Raw genomic sequence first — 22,271 nt, 5'->3', positions numbered from 1 at the left:
GCCTGGTGCTGTTGGTTCTATTTCAGAGGCAGGACGGAGCTGGCAAAAACCCCTCTGGGTGTTTCTTGCCTGGGAAAACCCTATGAAATTCATGGGGTGGCCATAAGTTGACAGGGGACTGGAGCACACGCAGAAACACAGCCCTTCTGCCCCCTCCATCATGGCTCCTCCCTCTCTCCCCGCGCTGTTCCTGAGATGGCTCCTCGCTCCTCCGCCTGAAGGAGAGCCAGCCTCGCGGCGGTTGCTAGGAGACGAGGAGACGCTACGCCATTCCGCGGCAGGCAGCTCCCCCGCTGAGGTAGGGAAGGGGGGGACAAAGAGGGACTGAGGAGCTTTGAAGAAGCCAGCACCTGCCCCCTCCTCTCTCCTCCTCCACCCCCCCCAGACTGACTGAGGGGCTCCCCCTCTCCCTCGCCAGCCTCCCCCTTCCTTCCTTCCTTCCTTCCTTCCTTCCTTCCTTCCTTCCTTCTGGCTTTCTTCCTTCCCTCCTTTTCTTCATTCTTTCCTACTTTCTGTCTTCGTTCCTTCCTTCCTTCCTTCCTTCCTCCCTTCCTCCCTCCCTCCCTCCCTCCCTCCCTCCATTCCATCTGGAGTTCAGTCCCTGGCCAGAGTGGTGCCCAGGGGTCACAGCCTGGCTGTCCTCTACCCCAGATGTGGGGGTGTGGCTGGGGGCTAATTGGGGCCTCTCTGAGCAGAGACGGGATGGCAACTCTGCACATGCTCAGGGGCACTCGGCCTTATTGAGTTTCCGTATGTTCCAAGGCTGATCTCTCTCTCTCTCTCTGATGCTGAAGTGATGAGGATCCAAAACTCTGTCTAGGGGTCATGGTTGTTGTATGCCATCAAGACTTTTCTGACTTACAGCTACCCTAATCTTGGCAAGGTTTGTTCAGCGGGGGTTTGCCATGGCCATCCTCTGAGGCTGAGAGAGTGTGACTTCCCCAAGGTCGCCCATTGGGTTTCCTTGGCCAAACTAGGATTCGAACTCTGCTCTCCAGAGTCATAGTCCAGCACTCAAAGCGCTCTTTTACGCTGTCTGTCCTGCCTAGGTAAGCCTTGGCTCAAATTCTGCCTCCTCCACTCCATTGATCTCTCTTTCACCTCCATTTTCTCTGAATTTCTTTTCTCCACTTTTATTCTCTTCACTCCTCTTGGACAATATAAGTGCTTTAATTTGTCATGTACATTTTTAGGCATTTGATGAATTACATTGTCTACTCTTGTTGCAGTTTATTATCTGTGTAGAGCATTGTGTGCCTTCAAGTCATTTCTGACTTATGGCAGCCTTAAGGCAAACCTCTCAGTATTTTCTTGGCAAGATTTGTTCAAAGGGGGTTTGCCTTTGCCTTCCTCTGAGGATGAGAGAGTGTGACTTGCCCAAAGTCACCCCAGTGGGTTTCCACGGCCGAGCTGGGATTTGAACCCTGTCACTGTTTGCCAGAACAACCTAACTGAACTTCCATAGACTGAAGCAGTCTATTTCTGAATACCTAGTACTGGCAGTAATAACAGAGCAGGACTTTTGCATTCATCCAGTTCTTGTGATACATTGCAAGGACCTAGCCATGTTAGTCTGTAAAATCAGTATGCAAAAGGATCTTGTGGCACCTTTGAGACTCACTAAAAGAAAGAAGTTGGCATCAAGAGATTTTGTAGACTTCAGTCTGCTTCCTCAGATGCATTTAGTGGAGTGGATAGCCACGGACAGACCTATACAAGTAATTTGTGTGTGGGAATGTCAATTCATATTCAAAATCCTGTGTGTAGGGAAATGAAGGGGCAAGTCCAGTTTTAATTATGGCCAATGGTAGTTGTTGGACAAAGGAGCTTCATTTCCATACACACAGGATTTTGAATTCAAATTGACATTCTCACACGCCAATGACTTTGTGTGCCTGGCGTTCCACTCCACCAAATATGCCTCTGAGGAAGTAGACTGAAGTCCACAAAAGCTCATGCTGCCAACTTCTTTCTTTCAGTTAGTCTCAAAGGTGCTACAAGACCTGTTCCTGTGGGTTTCCCAGACTCATCTATCTGGCAGGTCTCTCTTTGAAAACAGGCTACTGGGCTACTTGGACACTTAACCTGAACCACTGTGACAGTCAGTTTGATTATAGATAAGTGATGTGTTATAAATATTTTCACTCCTGATCACACCCCCCATGCTCCCTCCAACTATTTTTCCTTTTGTAACCCACATGCATTCTCCCTTCTGCTTAAATGTGAGCTGTGGAGCTTTTCATTCTTCACTTGTTGATGAATGACTACGTCTTCCTCACTATTGACCAGACTGGCAGAGGATGATGGAAACTGGAGTCCAATAGTATTTGGAGAGCCACTGGTTCCCTAGCTGGGGATTTACCTTCTCTGTGACTTGGGTCTTATTTCAACTACCATTGGCCCTCTACATTTGCAGCTTTGACTTTTGCAGATTTGATTATTCATGAATTTGATTGATATGTCCTCTCTAGGTCCTCCAGCGCAATTCTGCCAGAAGCTGACCATAGAGTCTCACTGGAGGACCTAAAGTTTCCTAGAGAAAACACCTTTCTAGCCGTTTGTAGGTCCTCCAGTGCAACTCTATGGTCAACACCTGCCAGATGTTGGCCATAGAGCTGGGATGGAGGACCTAGAGATTCCCAGAGATGTTCTCTCAAGTTAAAAAACATAGGAGTTTATTTGCCCCCCCCCCCCATTTTCACATGGGTCCTCGGCCTCTAACCCCAGCGAATGTGGAGGGTCTACTGTCCCTGGCCCCAGATGTGGGTGTGTGGCTGAGGGCTAATTGTGGCCTCTGTGAGGAGAGACAGGATGGCAACTCTGTACATGCTCAGGGCACTCTGTCTTTTTAGTTTCCATATGCTCCATATGTTTTCTCTCTCTCTCTCTCTCTGCCAGATGTTGGCCTTAGAGCTGCGATGGAGGACCTAGAGATTCCCAGAGATGTTCTCTCAAGTTAAAAAACATAGGTGTTTATTTGCCCCCCCCCCCTCATTTTCACATGGGTCCTAGGCCCCTAACCCCAGCAAATGTGGAGGGTCTACTGGACAGAATGTTCTTTTTCCTTTGTCTGTTCATTTGGTTTTTAATTTGGGGGAAGGGATATTTTTAGTTCCACACGTTATAGCTATACATAGTTAAAGCTGTATCTCTCTTACTTTTAAGTTAGGACAAAAACAAATAAGTGCTACAAGCCTGCGGCCACCAAACTGGCTTTTTCCTTCGAATCAGTATTTGCAGCTTGCCACCCCATCCTATTTTATGCTGAGTCTAGGCTGTCACTACACACTTCAGATACTCAGGCTTCAAGGCTGCAGCAATAACTCAAAACGTAATTGGGGTGGTTCTGACTTCTTTGAGGTGCAGAAGCTCCCTTTTGTGGCTCCCCAAATCTTTTCTGTGGTTCTCTGCTTCATTTACCACCAGTTCCCAGTTCTTCTGCCCTCCATTTCCCATATTTCAACCCACAGTTTACTCGTCTTTTTCCTTCAGCCCCCTCATATCACTGTTTGTTTTTGATCAGCTGGGGTTTCTAGTCTTTGGCTGGCCTCATATAATTTATCCTTGTGTAGTGCCTGTGTTAGACGCCAATCCTACCAAACCATCCCTTTTCACAGGAACTCATTTGTAAAAATGTGTTGCTCTGGATGCTGGAATGGCCAGTGTTAATAATATTAAGTGTGAAGTGTCTATGCTTTTTGCATTTAACTTCCATCTGAGTTCATTGTCTGTGATCTGATCCTGTCCCACTGACCATAGTGTTGTTGTATGCCTCAAAGTCATTTTTGACTCATGGCAATCCTGAAGCAAACTATCAGGGTTTTCTTTGCAAGTTTCTTCAGAGACCCACTCACCATACATATTCTGTATATACATGAAATTCTGGACAACTCTTCATGCATCCAATGAAGTTGTCTAGAATTCAGGAAAACACTTGCTATAATTAATTTATTAGCCTTTAAAGTGCCACAGAAATTTTTAATGGTTTTGCTACAGCAGGCAACCTGGCTACTCCTTTAGGAACTGGAATGTTTGTGAATCAACTGAGGAAGTTGATACACTGAGGAAGTTTTGTTGGACAGTAGAAAAGGTGACAAATAGTTTGGATTACAATCTGTTCTGGATAGTTTTGCATTTTCTCTTAAACACCAGGGGTGTATCTGCACTGTAGAAATAATGCCATTTGATATCACTTTGTAAGTACTGTAGCTCTATCCTATGGAATCCTAGCATTTGTAGTTTTACAAGGTCTTTAGCTTTTTCTGCCAAAGAGTGCTGGTGCCTCACAAAATTGCAAATTTCAATATTCTATAGGATGGTGCTATAGCAGTTAAAGTGCTTCTAAACTACTGTACATTAGTTCTACAGTGTAAATGCACAAGTGGTGTGCAGTTTGAGGGTTCTCTTTGACCTGCCATTATTCTTAGAAGGCCAGGTAGTTGCTGTGGCCAAGAGTGTCTTTGCCCAGCTTCATTTGCTGCATCCCTTGCTAGGGAGACCAGACTTGTAATGTGACTGCACTAGCTTCCAGTCTACTTCCAAATTCACTTCAAGGTGCTAGTTTTGACCTATAAAGCTTTAAACAGCTTGAGTTCAGGATAAGTGAAAGACTGTTTCCTCCCATATGAGCCTGCCTCAAATTTGGGTTCCTCAGAGGAGTCCCAATTGCATGACCCATCAGCTATAGAGGCTATACAGGTGAGTACATAACACAGCGCTTTCTTTGTCGCAAGGGAGGTCAGGCTGGCTCCATCCCATTTGAGCCTCTGCAGCCTTTGGTCTTTAAAAATCAGGGTGGCCTTTCTGATTGTTTTAATTGTATATTTTTAAATACAATTTATTATTTTGAAAAAGTTACTTTAGACTATTTTTTAGTCTGAAGGTAATCTACCTGTCCTTTTTTTGGGGGGGGGGAGGGGGGTTGCAGACATTGCCTTGGAAGCCTTGATGGGCTTTGAGGCAATAAACAAATACTTAAATAAATGCATGCATACATACATGCCTCTTAACTTATGACAACCCATGATTTTCAAGAATATTAGAGGGTTTCAGTCGCTTTGGCTACTGCTGTTCTGCCACTTTTCCTTCATGATGGAATCTGTCAAGCTCAAGAAAGGCTTGCGCAGCTGCTACCATAGTCCATAATTACCCAACAGTGCTGTGTTTTCTACAAAGACTTTTCCAGAACATGAAGCAAGGATGGGAATCTTGCATCACTCTTCATCACTGATATCATAGTTACTGTTCAATTAGTGCCTGTAACATTTATGTAACCACACTCCCCATAGAATTTTCCAAAGTAGTTTGAGTCCCAATCTGAGTGTAAGAAGCAGTTTTTTTCCAGTAACAAAAGACTGTAGTTTGGATAAACAATAGGAAAATACAAAATCCACATAATAGAAATGCTGTGTTGGATAACGATGTTTATGTGATGTAGTGACTGTTTCATGGGTTTAAGAAAGAAAGAAAGAAAGATCAATGCAGTGCAATCACTTCACAGGTATATTGATCTCCCTTCATTATCTACTCATCAGTTAATTATCGCTGACTGCTCCACTCCTTGCAATGTGCTTAAATCAGACTTGCCCTCCTCCCAAGCTGGCTACCTGTCTTCCTGTTTCACTAAGTGACATTTTGTGGCTTGTGTAATTCATCCACTGTTAAAAATGATAACAATTCAAAGTTATGCCAGAAGTGCTATATCAGTTTTTTCTTTTCTATTTGAAGTGAGCACCATGGAGATAGTCTATGTTTATGTGAAGAAGCGCAGCGAGTTTGGAAGACAATGCAACTTTTCCGACCGGATGGCTGAAGTCAATGTGGACATTCAACCAGATCCAGTTCTAGCTATGAATTTTATTGAAAGGGATCCCATTGACACTGGAGTGCAGTGTGCCAGTGACATGTCAGAGCATGAGGTAGAGTGCTTGATTTTGAAACATGACTTTCTGCCTTGCATTACTTTTCTGCTTAGGGTGGGGTTATTACAACAGCCATTGTTATTTCTAGTTTAAGTACACAGACTGAAGAAGGGACAACACTGGTGTTATGTCACTTGAATTTGAGTATTCCTTATCTGAAATGCTTGGGAACAGAAGTGTTTTGGATTTTGGATTTTTTCAGATTTTGGAATATGGGCATATGCATAATGTGATATCTTGGAGACAGGACTTAAGTCTAAACATGAAAACCATTTGTTTCATATACATGTTATACACATAGCTTGGAGGTAATTTTATACACAATATTTTTAATTATTTTGTGCATGAAACAAAGTTTGGTTTAGAAAGCAAGGATGTCACAGCCACCCATGTAGACAGTTTTGGATTCTGGAGAATTTCAGATTTCTTCATAAGAGATAACAACTTCTGTCTGAATCCTATTATGTTGAGAGTGTGACTCTCTCTATATTACTGGTATTAATATTACTACTATTATTATCGTCGTCATCCTGCCATTCCCCCAAAACTGGGACTACATATCCTGCCCAATCATTAAGACCTGTCCAGGAAAGAGCATTCCTCTGTGTCATACAGTTGTGAGTAGTTCACAACCTGGACATAGAGGATAAGTTTTTCTTTTCTGTAGCCCTCCCCATCCCTGTCCGGGGTATGCCCTCCCCTTGGAAGTCTGACTAGCACCAAGACTGCCCTTATTTTAATGCCATGTTGCAACCTATGTATTCACCCAAGCACTTGGGACCTCATGAGATTATGGTCTGGGTTCTGAGCTATCAGATTACAAGTGTTATTTTGCTTTATTTTACATTGATTTATGGATGAGTTAGAAATATTTTAATAAATAATATTTTAAAAAACTGGAAGCAGATTAATGATTTTTCTTTACATTAGGTGAACACAGAAAGGTTTGAAATGGAAACTCGTGGCATTAACCATTTGGAAGGTGGCTGGCCTAAAGATGTCAACCCACTGGAAATGGAGCAGACCATTCGTTTCCGGAAGAAAGTTGAGAAGGATGAGAATTATATCAATGTCATTACGCAGCTTGGCAGTGTAAGTTCCCTTGGATCCACCCTATTTGTGCAGCAGCCTATGTCAAAGTTTGGCTGCCAGTTGTTTCCTTTTTTCCCCATAACACTCCAGAGTTTGTTCTCTAGCCATCTATTGATTGATTACATGGGTGATTTTGTAGTTGATGGATCACTGCATCAAACAGAATAATGCTATCAACATCTATGAGGAGTACTTCGAGGAGGAAGAGATGGCAGGAGTTACCGATGAGCCTCCATCAGCTAAAACAATCAGTGTTTTCAGGTAATTCTTTAGTAGCTAGTAGCCTCTGTGTTTTTAGGATTGCTTTGTAATCCAGTCTGAGATAATCTTTGGTTTGGCTATAATGGATTTTACTGTTAGTGGTTGATATAGTGCATCAGAAGTAAACATAGCTACAGCAGCTGTTCAAAAAGATATCATGAGCATAACTAGTCCAAAATAATCTACATGGCTTTGAAAACAGAGGTCCGAAACATATGGCCCTGAAGGGGCGGCTTCATGCCGTCCCTTTCAATGTCAGATTGGGACCATGGCAACTACATGCCACGGCCCCAATCCTGCTATTTACTAGCTCAAAAAGATGTGGCAAAATGCCCCCCTTTTTTGAGCCGGCAAAAGGTCACCCTTTTTGCCACCGCCAGAGCACTGCAATGCTGCTCACCATCTGGTCAGGTGGGTGGCATGACACCAGCTTGGGGGCAGCATCAGGGCATGTGTCATCAAAACCCCATGTTCCCACACTGCCTCCAAGCCAGCCTATTTTGCTGGTGTGTTTTGCTCCAAAGACTGCCTTTTCTATTTTGGCTTGCATTTTCTTTTCTATAAAGCTGTTAATTGAAAGTCCTTGAAAATGATCCATATGAATATAATCCTCTAGGACTGAGTGTGGAATTCAGAGACATAGCTGTGTCAGTCTGGAAAATCATTATGCAAATGAATCTTATAGCACATTTGAGACTTAGGACTGGAGCAGACTGGCATGAAAGAACTGCCTGAGTGCGCTCTGTCCAGAAGCACGTCCAAACTCTGCTGACCACATAGCCCACTCCGAAGTTGGGCTGTGTTCAGAGGGGCCAACTGGCACTTCCAGGAGCTGGATTGTCCTGGCCTCTTTTTGCTCCAGTCTGAAGGACCACGAACAGATGCCGCTTCAGGATGCTTTGGAGGCATGCATCGTGTAATCGGCATGTCTCCAAAGCAGCTGGAAGCTGCTTCTTTCTGCCCGTGTGTTTTGCCCTAAAGTGTCAAAAGTGCTACAATATCCCTTGACATACAGGATTGGATGTGGTTATCATAATCAGTTTTTCCCCTAACATTTCTCCTATTTTAATTACTCAGAGCTGAGTCTCATTTTACCACTAAATAGATGGAAAACATTCAGGGGGAAGGGAAAGGCAAAGGTAGCAGATGGAGGGACAGGGTCCTTAGTCTTCCCAGCCATTACTATACCAGTTCAACTCACAGGAGATGGAACAGATTTTTTTTCTCCAGAAATCAAATTGAATTCTAATTACAGTCTCCCATTAGGTTTTCTGTTTGAGTATGCTGAGACACTGAAAGCTTTGGTGATTTTGAGTATTGCCTTTTCTTATACAAATTTATTTATTGTATTTATTTTGTGTGAAGAGAAGACTGGTCTGTTTGTACTGTAAAACGCAGAAAAGGACATTGCTGAAAGATGAAAGCATAATGAACAGTGAGCCAGATGGACCAATTTATTGGACTATAACTCCTAAAAACTCCCAGCCAACATGGCTTCTGGCTATGCTGACTAGAGGACTATGAGGATTACAGTCCAAACAGGTCACTTTTCCAGACTCTGGTCTTGGTGTGTTTGATGAAGTAAGACAGAATGCAATTACTGATCAAGTAATAGTTATGACTTTTGAAATAATTAGTTTGAGATGGAAAATCGAAAATGTTCATACAGTTTTTCCACTTGTGCCCCAGTAAAGGATTCCTCTAGGCCTTCTTCATGATACTCATTATTATAACAGATGCATACAAAAATTATGGCACAGGCTACAGCACATTAGCCAGTGAATGCTACTTTCTTTTGATTTATCTGAAAGGGACCCAAACGTGATCAAAAGAACAGCCACCCATCTCTCCTGGCACCCTGACAGAAGCCGAAAGCTGGCGGTAGCTTATTCTTGCCTGGAATTCCAGCGGAGTTCAAAAGACATGAGCTATGACTCACACATTTGGGATCTTGGTAAGAGGAGAAAAGGGCAAGCATTTCAGCTTTTGTTTGAATTTTCCTAGCCTGAGCTATGGTGCCTACTGCTCCATCACCTGACTCATCTCAATCATTCTGTTTTGCTATTATGTCCATTTTGCATGATGTGTGGAAGCAAGAAGTTTCCCTGATCCTAATTTTCCCTGATTCTATTTGCCATCTTACCTGTTAGCCTCTTCTTCTGTGACCAATTTCCTGGCAGAAGCCTTTTTTTAAGAAAGGAAGAAAGAAAGAAAGAAAGAAAGAAAGAAAGAAAGAAAGAAAGAAACCTGCTAAGAGGCCAGTAGCCTGCATATCCATTCTGTCTGTTCCTTTGCAGCTGGCATAGAAATGTGACCTATTAATGTTCTAACCAACAGTCCCCCCCCCCTTTTTTTTTTTTGCAGGTTAGTAACTTTTGTGGATTCATTCTCAAAGGTTATATAATGTAGCTCCTGGGGTAGATTGACATTACCACACAAGCCCTGTTCTCACTGCAATGTCAGTTAATAAAAATAGAAACTTAGCAGTTTCAGAATAGCCATTATTACATGCCTTGTTGATCACACAACTGGGGCTACTTCTTCCATCATGTTCTCTTAAATGAAGGCAATCATCCTTCTTGGAAATAGCAAGGGGTAGGATGGGAAAGAGGAAGAGAAGGAGACACTGACACCATGTGACTGCCAATATCACAACTGCCCCAGCAGTGACATTTTGAACCTGGGGACTATCATGACTGTGAGTTCATTGACAGGTTTCCCCCATCACTGAAAAGGGACACCCTAACTGTGCTTTGGGGACACAGCAGCTATAGGTCAGACGCATTGTCATGTGATAAGTATCACCAAAGGTGTTTTTTTCTGGCTGTAATCACAGTTTAAAAGTTACAATTTCTGGTAATCTCTGTGATACAAATTGTACCTCCCACTGTTTTGTTCTCTGTACCTGTACTTCTGAGTTTGCCCTCATCTTCCAACATTTTTGGGAGCAGAGGCTATTAAAAAGGCAAAAGCCTCTGCCCTCCCTTCCAAAAAACTGGGGAAAAAATCAGAAAGAAATCTTCTGAGGTTTTTCTCCCAATGAGATTGGAAGGGTAAATGTCTGGGGGGAAATTAAATATGAAATATTTTATTTTAGAACATAGTATAACCTATCTACAGCAAGAAATTTATATATTGCCACTTGGCTTTTATTTCTCCAAGATTATTTCTGGCACATGTAAGACCAGATATTGGAAAGTAACTTTCAGATGTTGTAGAATAAAGATCATCTATTTGGTCCAGGAATGCAGTCTGGGATTCTGTTGAGTGTATCCCTCCTGCAACATGCTGGCATACCCTTTGTGTGACACACCATTACTTCCCCCTGCTTCTTACCTGCTTTAAATCCTTCTGTGTCTGTACCACATGAAAGAAGCCAGCTTACTTGGAAAAACACACTACATCAAGACCTACTGACACGTGAAAGGCAGAAAAAATTGTTTCAATTCAAGCAAACATTCAGTTTTTAAAATAAATTCCATGAGGATGATAAAATGAAGGAACAAAAGATAATGATGATGCAAAAATGAGACTAATAAATATAGTTTCATGAAATAAGATGAATACTCAAGGCTGCATCTTTCTGCACTGCAGAAATAATAGTTTGTTGTGGCACCAGAGCTCTCTGACAGAGAAGGCTAAATGCTTCACAAAACTACTTGGGTTCTTTTCCATACACCTTTTTTCTTAGCTGTTTTTTTCTTTCTTTCCTGAAAATGAATGCTTTTTCTATTTTCCTGACACCATGGAGGAACATACGTTCAGAATCCACAATAACTTTGTATTTCCTCCCTTTGGTTGTCTGTTTTAGCTTTTTGCCAGTTTATGAGCACCAGGCAAAACCCAAGAGATGCTAGATTTCTTAGAGTGTAGCATGTTGTAATTCAGTTGTTAACCAGAATAAAATAACAACTTAAAATATGTATAATATAATTGTAGTTATTGTCTGAATAAACTATTTTTATATCCCCAAAGTTAATATGAACCAGGTTATATATAATGCCTTTATGTTTTAAAATAACAAGGGGTTGCATTTCTGCAATTTCTACCCTAATTTCTGTAGTTGTTTTTTTCTGGAAAAGCTGCCAAAAAAAATCCCACATAGATTCAAAGTTTCCAGAGGCTATACATCTCCAGATATCATTGCTGATGGCAGATAGAACAATATGCTGTTATGATATTGTTTTCTTCATTATTTAAATGGATAATAGGACAGAGTTGATGGTCTTTCTTTCTTAAATAAAACTGATTAATCTTCCAGTTTTCATATTACAGTTGGAAGCTCTATACCAGGCATGTTTTCTTCTTCTTCTGTAGCAATTCGTATGTATTTTTTAATTTCTTAGAAATCCCCAACAAACCAGAAATGGTTATCCGACCCACATCACCTCTTGTCTGCTTAGAATACAACCCCAAGGACTCACACATCTTGATTGGGGGATGCTACAATGGACAGATTGGTAAGGGAAGTACCTAATACAAGCAAAGCAAAGATAATGAATGGAGAGCACTGATTCTGTCTGTCAATTTCTACTCTTGATTGGCTCTAGTCTGTCATTGTTGAACCCGTGTTGACTATGGGAGTGCTAAAATTGAAAGAGAACGATGGGTTACATGGCCATAGCATGCACTTTCTAATAGCTAACATGCCTTTTTAAAATACAGGGTTTTTTTAATTACACCCATTCGAGATAGAAGGAGCTTCATTGTGTGATAGTGATACATATCTTGTTTCAATATTTAATATTTTTAACTTCATAAATTGTTTAATTGTTTTTTAAATCTTATATCTATACTTTTAATGCTTTTGTATTGTTTTTAATGTGTATTGTTTTAAACATGTTAGCTGCCTTGAATCCCTATATTGTGAGAAAGGCAGGATATAAATAAATAAAATAGTAATAATAATTTTGAAGAAGAAGTGTGGAGAACAACTCACTGTGATCTCTCATGCTTGTAGGCCATTGTGTGCAGATGAAACTTTGCCTCCTGATTCTTCGCAGGAGTTCCACAGCCAACTTGAATAAACAGCTTGTCTTTGTAGTAGGAAGAACAGTTCCAAAGAAAACAGGAAGCAAAGCTCTAACTGCACACACATTTCTTTCCCATGCCTTTCTTTTAGGATGTGGCTGCCACTGCTGGAAACAAAAAACTGGCTGACTCACTTTGTTCATCCCTTGTGTTCCTACGTGTCCCACAGATATCCTTGGCAGGCTGTGCTCTCCATAGGACTTAATCTTACCTTTCTGTGCAAATAGCATTGCTTACCAATATGCTGATTTTCTTTTCTCGGACCTCAGCCTTTTGAGGCAGATTCTTTCCAAGGAGACAGTGTGAACGAGTATATTTTTGTGGCAATTTCTAGTATTATTTTTGTAGAAACAATTCTGTGCTGGGATTCCTGTTCTTCAACAGTGGGGAAGCTCTTTCAGGCTGAGGGATTGATGCAATTTTGGGAAGTACTTGGAGGCATGTTTTACTAAGGACTTTATCACACTAGCCTGCTGTCCCATCACAATCGTGTTAATTTAAGAATGGAAGCATACTTGTTTGGCATAATTTTTACCACACTTTCCCCCACAATAGTGCTTTGCAATCCTTGTTTATGTGATCTGTTTTCTGTAGTGCCAAATGCCACCTTCCAGGGGGAAGGGTGGAAATGAGCAACCACAGCTGCCAGCTACCTCCCAAAGCCACCTACTGGGTGAATGTGAACAAGCAGCTGGATTTGGGAAAGTACTGGCAGCTGCAGTCTCTGAAAGAGGTAGCGGGAGCAATGAACAGAATCACGCCCAATCACACCACATGACTGCCTGAGAAGTGGAACTGCAGTGGAAGGAACCTATGGCACAAAGACAGTAATAGAATGTCAACATGATTAAGACCACATTGACGGGTTTTTCCCATCAGTGAAAAGATGCATTGCAGTAATGAATGGAATGCAGACAGGAGGAGGACAGACATGACATCATGTGATAAGTACTAGTCAAAGCTTTTGTCCTGTTAAAATTTCACTTTTAAAAGTGGTAAAGTCCTTAATTTAAAGCACTTGGTGCCAACAACAAATGAAGTATTCGGAGAGGCTTTCCGACCTTTTAGAAGGCGAAAAAATTCATATAGAAGCATGGAAAGCAGCAAATAGTGGTGGAATGGAGAAGGGGATGTAGTTTCCTGAGGAACTCCAGAGGTTGGAGTAGGACCCTTGAAGAACCATATACATCTCCAAGGCTTGAATTTGCCCCCACATTTGCTGTTCAGATAGAAACAGCAAGATGTGTCTCTGCTGCCGTGAAGTGTTACTTCAAAATTGCCTAGCCTCATTATTCCCCCCCCCCCATTTGATTAACAAGAATGTGTCTTTGTTCTAAGCGATCCACAAAGCCCCCCATTTGCGAGCTCCATTTATGATCCTATTACTTTTTTATTCTCCTGTGCCCTTTGATGTAATTACACTGCCTTTTATTGTTTCGGTTGCCATTTTCAGCAGCAGTCAGATATGACAGGGTATAAGTTAGAGGGACGTTATCAGGCACTCCTTAGATGATGGAAGAGAGAGTAGATTTCACTTTGTCCTTCACAAGCCTCCCCAGGCATGCAGTAATGGCCCATTGAATTGCATTCTGTCACTTCCAATTGTTTAATTATAACTGAGCTGTAGATGGTGAAACCAGTTCCATGCTGCGTCTGCAAAAACCAGCCCTTCTTCCTCTTTTTTTAAGAGATGAGGACCTCCATAATACAAATCTTTTAAAATGGACCAGTATTTATGTGGGCCTAAGGGATACTGCACATGGCTGAAACACATAGCAAATTTCTATTTTTGCTGCAAACCGTGACTGGTATTTTTTCCCCTGTAGAAAGACAACAAGTAAATTCAAATAATAATAATTTCAATTATCATTTAGGGTAAGTTAATCCATTTATTGTAGCCTCAAGAGAGTTATTTGTATTTATCTGATCGATGGATACCCATCTTACCCCCTAAAAATAATGAAGCAAATAGAATTATGGCACACGAAAGAGCTCCTGAAGAAAAGGTAACAATTGGTTTATTCGCTTCAACGAGAGAAGCTCAGATATGTATCACTTGTAATAAGGAGATGTACTGCTATGTTCTTTTTCCTACTGTAAGTGACACTGTGCGCAGTCAGGGGTAGTCAGCTGTGTTGTCATTCTAGACTGTTCTTTACAATAATGCTGTTATTTTGTTAGGCATCCACTTTGATCTGGGTTTTAAAACAAAATATTGATGACCTCCCCACCACCTTATGGAGAGTGCCACAGGAATGTATGGACTTGACCTGCCCCGGCTGCTAGTGCGCACAGTGGGCACACTCCTGTCATCTTCGTGTTTGGTCAGCATAGGAATTGGTCCAACACACATAATGATGTACCCTCATATAGCTCCTGTTTGGAATAGCATAGTCATTGATAGTATGACATCCTCTTCACATGTTGTTCTATATGCATAAGGCAAAATATATGACTCCTGCATGGGTCTGAATGAGAGGAGTCATGCCCCTCACCATACATGTTTTTTCAGTATGCATTAGAGAAGGGATCACCTGAACCCTTCCTGTGTCACTGGCACAAGTAAGGAAAATACTTTCTGACAAATAAGAGTGGCCAGTATGATACTTTACCTGACCTTTTTTTTTTTTTTTTTTGACTGGAAATGAAATCAAATGCTACATAGGCTAGGTTGTATTCTCAATATTTAGAGCACTAGTTTCTGATTAATTAAGAGGATTTTATTTACTTATATTTAGGAGCACAAGATATCCATATTTTGGGGATGGATATTGTCCTGGAAAGTGGTTTTCTTATGCATTTCTACCCATAGAATCTGACATATTGAATAACACAGGCACTTACATTCCTACATTCTGAGGAATGTAACAGGCCAAATAAAATAAATTTCTTAACCTTGATTTTGAGAAACAGTGACAGAGGAGCATTAGGAGCTTTTTTAATGTGGAAGACTGACAGCATGTAGTGGTGAAAGCAGACATGAGCTGAAGGAAAGAGGAAGCTATAAAAATATTGAGAGTGCTTATTAGCTGTGTTTCTCTCTCCCTCAGCTTACTGGGACACCCGAAAGGGAGGTCTGCCAGTGGAACTGACCACTGTGGAACTCGGTCATCGGGATCCAGTGTACAATGTGATCTGGCTGCAGTCAAAAACTGGAACTGATTGCTTCTCTGGCTCCACAGATGGACAGGTAAAGAACTGAGCAAGATGAACATGTAATTGTACAGTTTGTCATAACTATTGCTGACCTAATAGTTAATGTTGACATAATACTATATACTTTGTATAGTACAAGTGGTGAACAGCTACACCAAACCTATGGAAGAGAGGTGAGAACCTGAAACCTCCAGATGTTGCTGGACTGCAAGTGCTATGAGTCCCAACATAGTGGCCAGGGATGATGCTGACGTCTGAAGCCACCCATAATTTGGGCCAGAAAAGAATAGGAAAAAATAGTAGTAATATGCATTGCTGTTTTTAGGTTTTGTGGTGGGACATTCGTAAGTTATCAGAGCCCACAGAGACACTGGTGATGGATATCAGCAGGAAAGGAATCTTGGAAAACGCTTTAGGAGCAATTACCCTGGAATTTGAACCAACGATGGTGAGTGTTTTCTGGATACAGTCTTGCCTGCAAGCTTTAGGACAGACTTTGCAACATGGTTTATCTTTTTCCACCTCTTAGGCTTACAATTCTAATGAAAATCTTTGGGTTTCAAAGCAACAGCCTTTATAATAACTGTAGGAGGAAGAACATGGTGATTGGTCAAGACTAAAATACCAAAAGAGATGTGTATAAAATAACAAATTATGAAATCAAGACAGATTTCATATCAAGCATTGGGCAGAGTTTCTTCTTTATATACATACAGAAATTCCACAACATTCAATGTAAAAACTCTACACTAGTATTCCAATAGCCTTGAAATGTGACAAGGAATTTGGAGCAGTATAGGGAAACAGGATTTTAAGTAATGGCAAACAGCAGCAAGACTGCTAAGTATGAGGAAAGACAGTGGTGGCGCTGTGGTTAAATGCCTTTACTGCAGCCACTCATTCACAAACCATAAGGTTGCGAGTTCAATAACAGCAAAAGGTCTCAAGCTTGACTCAGGCTTGCAGCGGTATATAAATGAAGCTGTTTGTTTTTTGTTTTTGATATTTTCCAGTCTCTTACTGTCATTGATATCTGAATAGACATGTTGGAGTACATGCCCTGAAACATGTTTGAATATGGAGACTATGCCAGTTTTTTTAGACCAGTGCTCCTTAAGCAATCTGATGTGGGGAACCAGCAGGGAATGGCACTACAGCTGTTCCTTTCTTTCTTGGTAACTCCATGAAAACCGGCAACCAATAGGTTGTGGACCAGCATCAGTCCATGGACCACCAGAGTGAGTAGCATTGCCTTAGAACAGTGATTCCCAAACATTGGTCCTCCATGTGTTTTGCACTTCAACTCCCAGAAGCCCCAGCCAGTTTGGTCAACAGTCAGGAATTCTGGGAGATGAAGTCCAAAACATCTGGAGAACTAAGGTTTGGAAATCACTGCTTTAGACTTTAGCTTCCAGGATGTATTGGAAGAGATCACAATTGTTGGAGGATCATATTGCCAGACTGAACTATTTGTATTAGTGGATAATCACTTTCCACTTTCAAAATGAAAGAATGTGTTCTCAAAATGCCTGGTATAGTAAACACATACTAGAAAATACAGTGAAATGGATATGTGAAATTTGTCATCCTAAGCTGAATACAAACCATGGTCATTCAAATTCAGATGAGCAGCCCTGAATTTAGCAGAGAATTCAACTCCCTCTGGTCCTCTGAGTAGGACCCAAATTTAGTTGAGCTACAAAGATGCTTTGAGGTATTATTTCACTTGAAGTTAAGACTCTCCCTTCAAGCACAACTGCATGTAACCAACTTTTTTCTTTCAGTTAGTCTCCAAAGTGCTACAAGATCTATTTTCATACTGTATGTACTGTAATATTACCCAGCTTTCATTCTTATTATGAAGCCTGCGGGTTCTATTGTCACACTATTACTATTGCAAGTGCTACCACTAGGTCTGCTTCCTCTTCTCATTCCTGTCCTCTTGGAGGCTACACAGTATCATGGCTAAACTGTTTTTTGGTCATTTGTGCTTTGCAAATTAGAACACTGAGAAATCACACAACACTTAAATAATAAAGTACTGCTCACCTCCATATTAGAGAGAATGTATTTTCAAACATTGTGTTAAATCTTCTAGTCATAAAATGGTTGCTACCTTGATCAGGTTACAGGAAATCATCTGCAGCTTGTTAGGGACCTAATCTCTCTAGCTAGTAGGGACTGAATCTAGATAAGCATCCTTATCTCTTTGTTACATGGCCAAGCAAGCTCCTAATCACTGAGGCTGCAGATTTTTTGAGAGCCAGTGGGGAAGCTAAATTGATAAGTACATCACACACACAAACACACATATATACACTATTGCCACCATACGAGCCTAACTTGAAAGGTTTGAAAATAAATTGAGTTCGCTGAGCATGAAGATTATGATTCTTTCCTTAACTGTAAAAATACTGTTTTCCATACCATCCCTCATAGTCTCTATGCTAGGTGTGAATCATCTTTTTTGTGCTGTTTGTATGATGAGTTGTCTGATTAAGGTCTACAGCAGTGGTGGAGAAACCTCACTCCCACCCCTATGGCTAATGGTATGGGATTGTGGGGACTGTAGTCCAAAATATTTGGAAGGCCAAAGAACCCCACTCTAGGTCTAAAGTCAATATGTAGACCACCATTTAAATCAAGATTCAGGATCAGTTCAGGACTCTGAAGTACTCTGCTGCTTCAGAGCTGGCATGTCATGATCTCAGTCCTAGTGTTCACTGGGTGCGTGTACACTATAGAAATACAGTAATGCCATTTGGCACCACTTTAAGTGCTGTATCTCCATTCTATGGAATCCTGAGATTTATAGTTTTATAAAATCTTTATCTTTCTCTGCCAAAAAGTGCTGGCACCTCATAAAACTACACATCCCAGAATTCTGTAGGATGGAGTTGTGGTAGTTAAAATGGTATCAAACTGCATTATTTCTACAGTGTAGATGTACTCACTGTGAATTTTACAGTAGTAACAGACATACAGCATCATTTCCCCTTTTAGTTTGTGCACACCATGGGCATATCATGGGCACCAAATGGCCTTGCAGATGTAGTTAGGATGTCCCTTCATGAAGCTTTTCTTTGTCCTGTGAAAAAAATGTTCCAGCATACTTGAGTAACAGTGGTATTCTGTTGGGTTTCCACAGCCAACCAAGTTCATGGTGGGAACAGAGCAAGGCATAGTGATTTCTTGCAACCGCAAAGCCAAGACTCCTGCTGAGAAAATTGTCTGCACATTCAGTGGGCACCATGGACCCATCTATTCCCTTTCTAGGAATCCTTTTTATCCCAAGAACTTTTTGACAGTGGGGGACTGGACTGCTCGCATCTGGTCAGAAGAAAGCAGAGAATCCTCAATCATGTGGACTAAGTAGGTAACACATTCTTTTAATATTTGATGATTGTGGTGATTTAAATAACATACACAGACTATTGATGTCTGTATACCAGAATATGCCTTTTGTAGTGACTATCAGAAGTAAAGAAGCTTCAGTACTGCCAGGATCAGTCCTAGCTGACAGCACTCCAATCCCTGTTTTGTGTTGTGATTTGTTTAATACAACTTAAGTATATCAACATAGCAATTGGTCTGTGGATCTAAGAATACAACATGCTTGCTCTTATTCTTTTCCCATTTTATTGTCATTTTGACTCACTTTTGTTATATAGTTTGGACAAATTAGATGCTTTCTAACCAAATGAACATACTGCAGCCAAATGCTAAATCAATAGAAGAGACCTGCTTGTCTGTATATAACATTCAAGGCAAATGTGTGTGCAGGCATGTGCCTTCAAGTTGCCTTTTGATTTGCAGCACCCCCGTGAATTTCATTGGGTGTTCCTAGACAAGGAATACTCAGAGGTGATTTTTCCAGTTCCTTCCTCTGAGATACAGCGTACAGCACCTGATATTCATTGTCCATCTCCCATCCAAGGACTGACCAGCTCTGACCCTGGTTCAGACAGGATCAAATGAGCCTGCTAGTGGTGCTTCCTTCCTTCAGCCTTCTTGCTCCCAATCCGTGTTCCTGTCCACAAAAAGCCTTGGAGCACAGCCTAAAATTGCTATAAAATCAAGCCCCCTGCTTGAACTAGAGAGGGCTGCAGGAAGAGCAGACAGTAGAAACAGTTAGCAGGTTATACTAAGGAAGGACTCTAACTTGGTGCATACTGACGGTCTAATATTCAATCCAGGTACTGGATCCAGGTACAAAATGGTACTGTTTGAAACCCTGGAGAGTCACTGCTTATCACTGTTGAGCAAGATGGAACCATTTGTCTGATTTGGTATACTATAGAGCAACAGCGCTAAAGATTAATCCTACCTAAGAAGCTCAGAATCCAACCACCAGAGTCCCTGACCCAGTAAGGGAATGTCCTCGTTCCGAAGGACATTATCACACCAGCCTTGCGTCTCAGAGCAATCACATTATGAATGGAAATAAGAACATACTGCATTGATAGCATTTCTTATCACACCTTTCTTCTTTCATGCATCTGCACTACTTTCAAATCACAAACACACACACACACACACCAGATGTAATAAGCCTCTTCACTTCAGTTCTGGCGTTGCAGCAGTCAGTGCCATGTGGGAGCCTGATTCTCCTCTCTCCTCATCCCACTCACCATTCCAAAGCAGCCTAACTCCTTGTCTGTTGGTTTATTTATTTTTAATTTTGCTGTGTTTGCATGATTATGGCAAAAATGATTTACATTTTTTTGTTTTGCTGTAAGTACACAAACATTGTTTTGTTGTTTTTGTATTCCTTCAAGCCGTTTATGACTTATGGCAACCCTAAGGCAAACCTATCATGGGGATTTCTTGGCAAGATTTGTTCACATGAGGTTTGCCATTGTCTTTCCTTGACAAATTTCAAAAAATGAAAGGTACAAAGTTAGCCTGCTTTGAAATAGTGAGTGAGAGGGGGATAGTGGAGGGGAATCAGGCCCTTTCCTGCCCAGTGACTGTTGTAATGGCGGCATTGAAGTGAAGAGGCTTTTTGCACCCATGTAGCTGGGCTATAATAGCAACAATGAAAGCTATTGATGAGTTTTGCCCATCAATGAAAAGGTGTGCTATAGTAAAGAGTGGAATACAAGGCAGCAGCAGAACAGACACAGCATCATGTACCAGCCAAAGATACCTTTAAAATTTTGGCCTCATGTGGTAAAGTCCCAAGAATCAGCCAGTGCTTGCAGTCATGAGGGAATGGACAGAAGGTGCAGAGCCAGACTTTCTCCCCTGGGCTGGCAAGCACCAGTTAAGCTGGAGGAGCAGAAGGTGGAATGAAGTGAAACTGTGTTCATGGACAAAGTGCTGGGTGGAAAGGTCCCATCTAGTTAGGAACTCAGCGACTTTAGGAGTAAGGCCACACCACCTATAAATAAATTTGGCCTACAGCGGGTTGCAGAATGGCAAACACAGTCTGCCACCCCACCATCCAGTCTCCAGTTAGAGTGCATCTTAATGGTGGCTACCCAGATGCCCGAAAGCAGTTTAAATCTTTTTTTTTAATGTTCTGTCAGTTAAGCCATCAATTAATTCATGAAAGCATGCCTAGTTTGTGTTGAATTTCTGGCAATATAGAATCTTGATGCTTAGCAAAAGTTAGAGGGACATGGCACAGCAATAAGGAAGGCTGTGATTATATATGCTAGCTCCCAAAAGACACAAGTAAGGGGTGGGTATTTGTATCACAAAAGGTAGGAAATCCATAATTTCATCTTCTCTTCTGATGTGATGGATAGACATCCATCTCTGACCCCTTCTTTAAAAATATGCTTTGTGCAAAAAAGTACTTTAGCAGGAAGCATATACAGCAAGTAGCAACCCTTCTTGATGGAATCTTTGGAGGAGGGAAGCAGCTACATTAAATGTATAAATGTATATATGTGAATGTTTATTTCCAAAATAAATGTATACATGTATATATATATGGGCATTTATTTTCTCAAAATCTATACTGCTCTTGGGCAAAACACCCACAAAGCAGCATGTGTAGCAAAATTAAAACTACAAAATTTTGTGTTTTCTGCAGATATCATATGTCCTACCTCACAGATGGATGCTGGAGCACCACTCGGCCAGCTGTCTTCTTCACCACCAAAATGGATGGGACTCTTGATGTCTGGGACTTCCTCTTCAAACAGAATGACCCTACACTCAACTTGAAGGTTACTGCAGGGTGCCCACTGCTATTAGGTTTATGTATTCTAATCTTTTTGTTCTGAGGCTTCTAGTCTCATGGTTGTTTTTCTGCTTGACATTTACACATTTAGAAATACCATTGGTTGGGTTGCTTTTCCTGAACTCTGCAATAACTTTTAACCATCAAATTGGCTTTCTCTAACTTCATAGCCTACAGATGAATGTCACTACAACTCCCAGGGTCCCAACCAGTATGGCAAGTGTCCATGCTGGTTGGAGAGGTGAGTTGTTGTGTGATATCTCTGGAAGAAATTAAATTGTAGAAGGCTGTAGTGAATAGATTTGTGTGTTTTTACCTAATGATAGGTAGCAAATAGTAGGTTGCCTACTGTGAGTCACTTCTGGGGGAAATGTGTGTGCATGGCCATGTTTGAAAATAATAATAATAATAATAATAATAATAATAATAATAATAATAATAATTTATTTATGTTTCCCCGCCTCTCCCAAAGGATCGAAGCAGGGTTACAGACTATTATTAAAATGGCACAAGTCCTTATTTTGTTGCGGTTACAAGTGTTCAAAAGTCTCTGTCTGAAGCATAATCTAATACACATCCTCTAGATTCTAGAAACAGACTGATTTACAAATGCATTT

General features: G+C 41.2%; 1 protein-coding gene across 2 annotated transcripts in view; it reads left to right on the top strand.

Moving 5' to 3' along the window:
* Positions 1-252: 252 nt before the first annotated feature.
* LOC149322343 (dynein axonemal intermediate chain 2-like) overlaps positions 253-22,271 on the top strand; it is a 28,307-nt gene continuing 6,288 nt past the window's right edge. Inside the window, exons 1-10 of one of the 2 annotated variants that reach the window (XM_089540009.1) lie at positions 253-298; positions 5,728-5,918; positions 6,852-7,013; positions 7,153-7,274; positions 9,086-9,228; positions 11,621-11,734; positions 15,356-15,495; positions 15,787-15,909; positions 18,610-18,833; positions 21,505-21,640. In XM_089540009.1, the coding sequence (XP_089396135.1) occupies positions 5,736-5,918; positions 6,852-7,013; positions 7,153-7,274; positions 9,086-9,228; positions 11,621-11,734; positions 15,356-15,495; positions 15,787-15,909; positions 18,610-18,833; positions 21,505-21,640 (1,347 nt within the window). In that variant the 5' untranslated portion in view covers positions 253-298; positions 5,728-5,735. Of the gene's footprint in view, positions 299-591; positions 1,050-5,727; positions 5,919-6,851; positions 7,014-7,152; positions 7,275-9,085; positions 9,229-11,620; positions 11,735-15,355; positions 15,496-15,786; positions 15,910-18,609; positions 18,834-21,504; positions 21,641-22,271 lie in introns of those variants that run through there. The other variant, XM_089540003.1, reaches the window with a different exon arrangement.

Source organism: Sceloporus occidentalis, unplaced genomic scaffold (genome assembly GCF_023333645.1).
Source record: "Sceloporus occidentalis isolate IW3139 unplaced genomic scaffold, rSceOcc1.0.p SCAF_1, whole genome shotgun sequence".
NCBI classification, from domain to species: Eukaryota; Metazoa; Chordata; class Lepidosauria; order Squamata; family Phrynosomatidae; genus Sceloporus; species Sceloporus occidentalis.
Note: the sequence above shows the minus strand (reverse complement) of the source record. Positions and strands in the feature narration are given on the sequence as shown.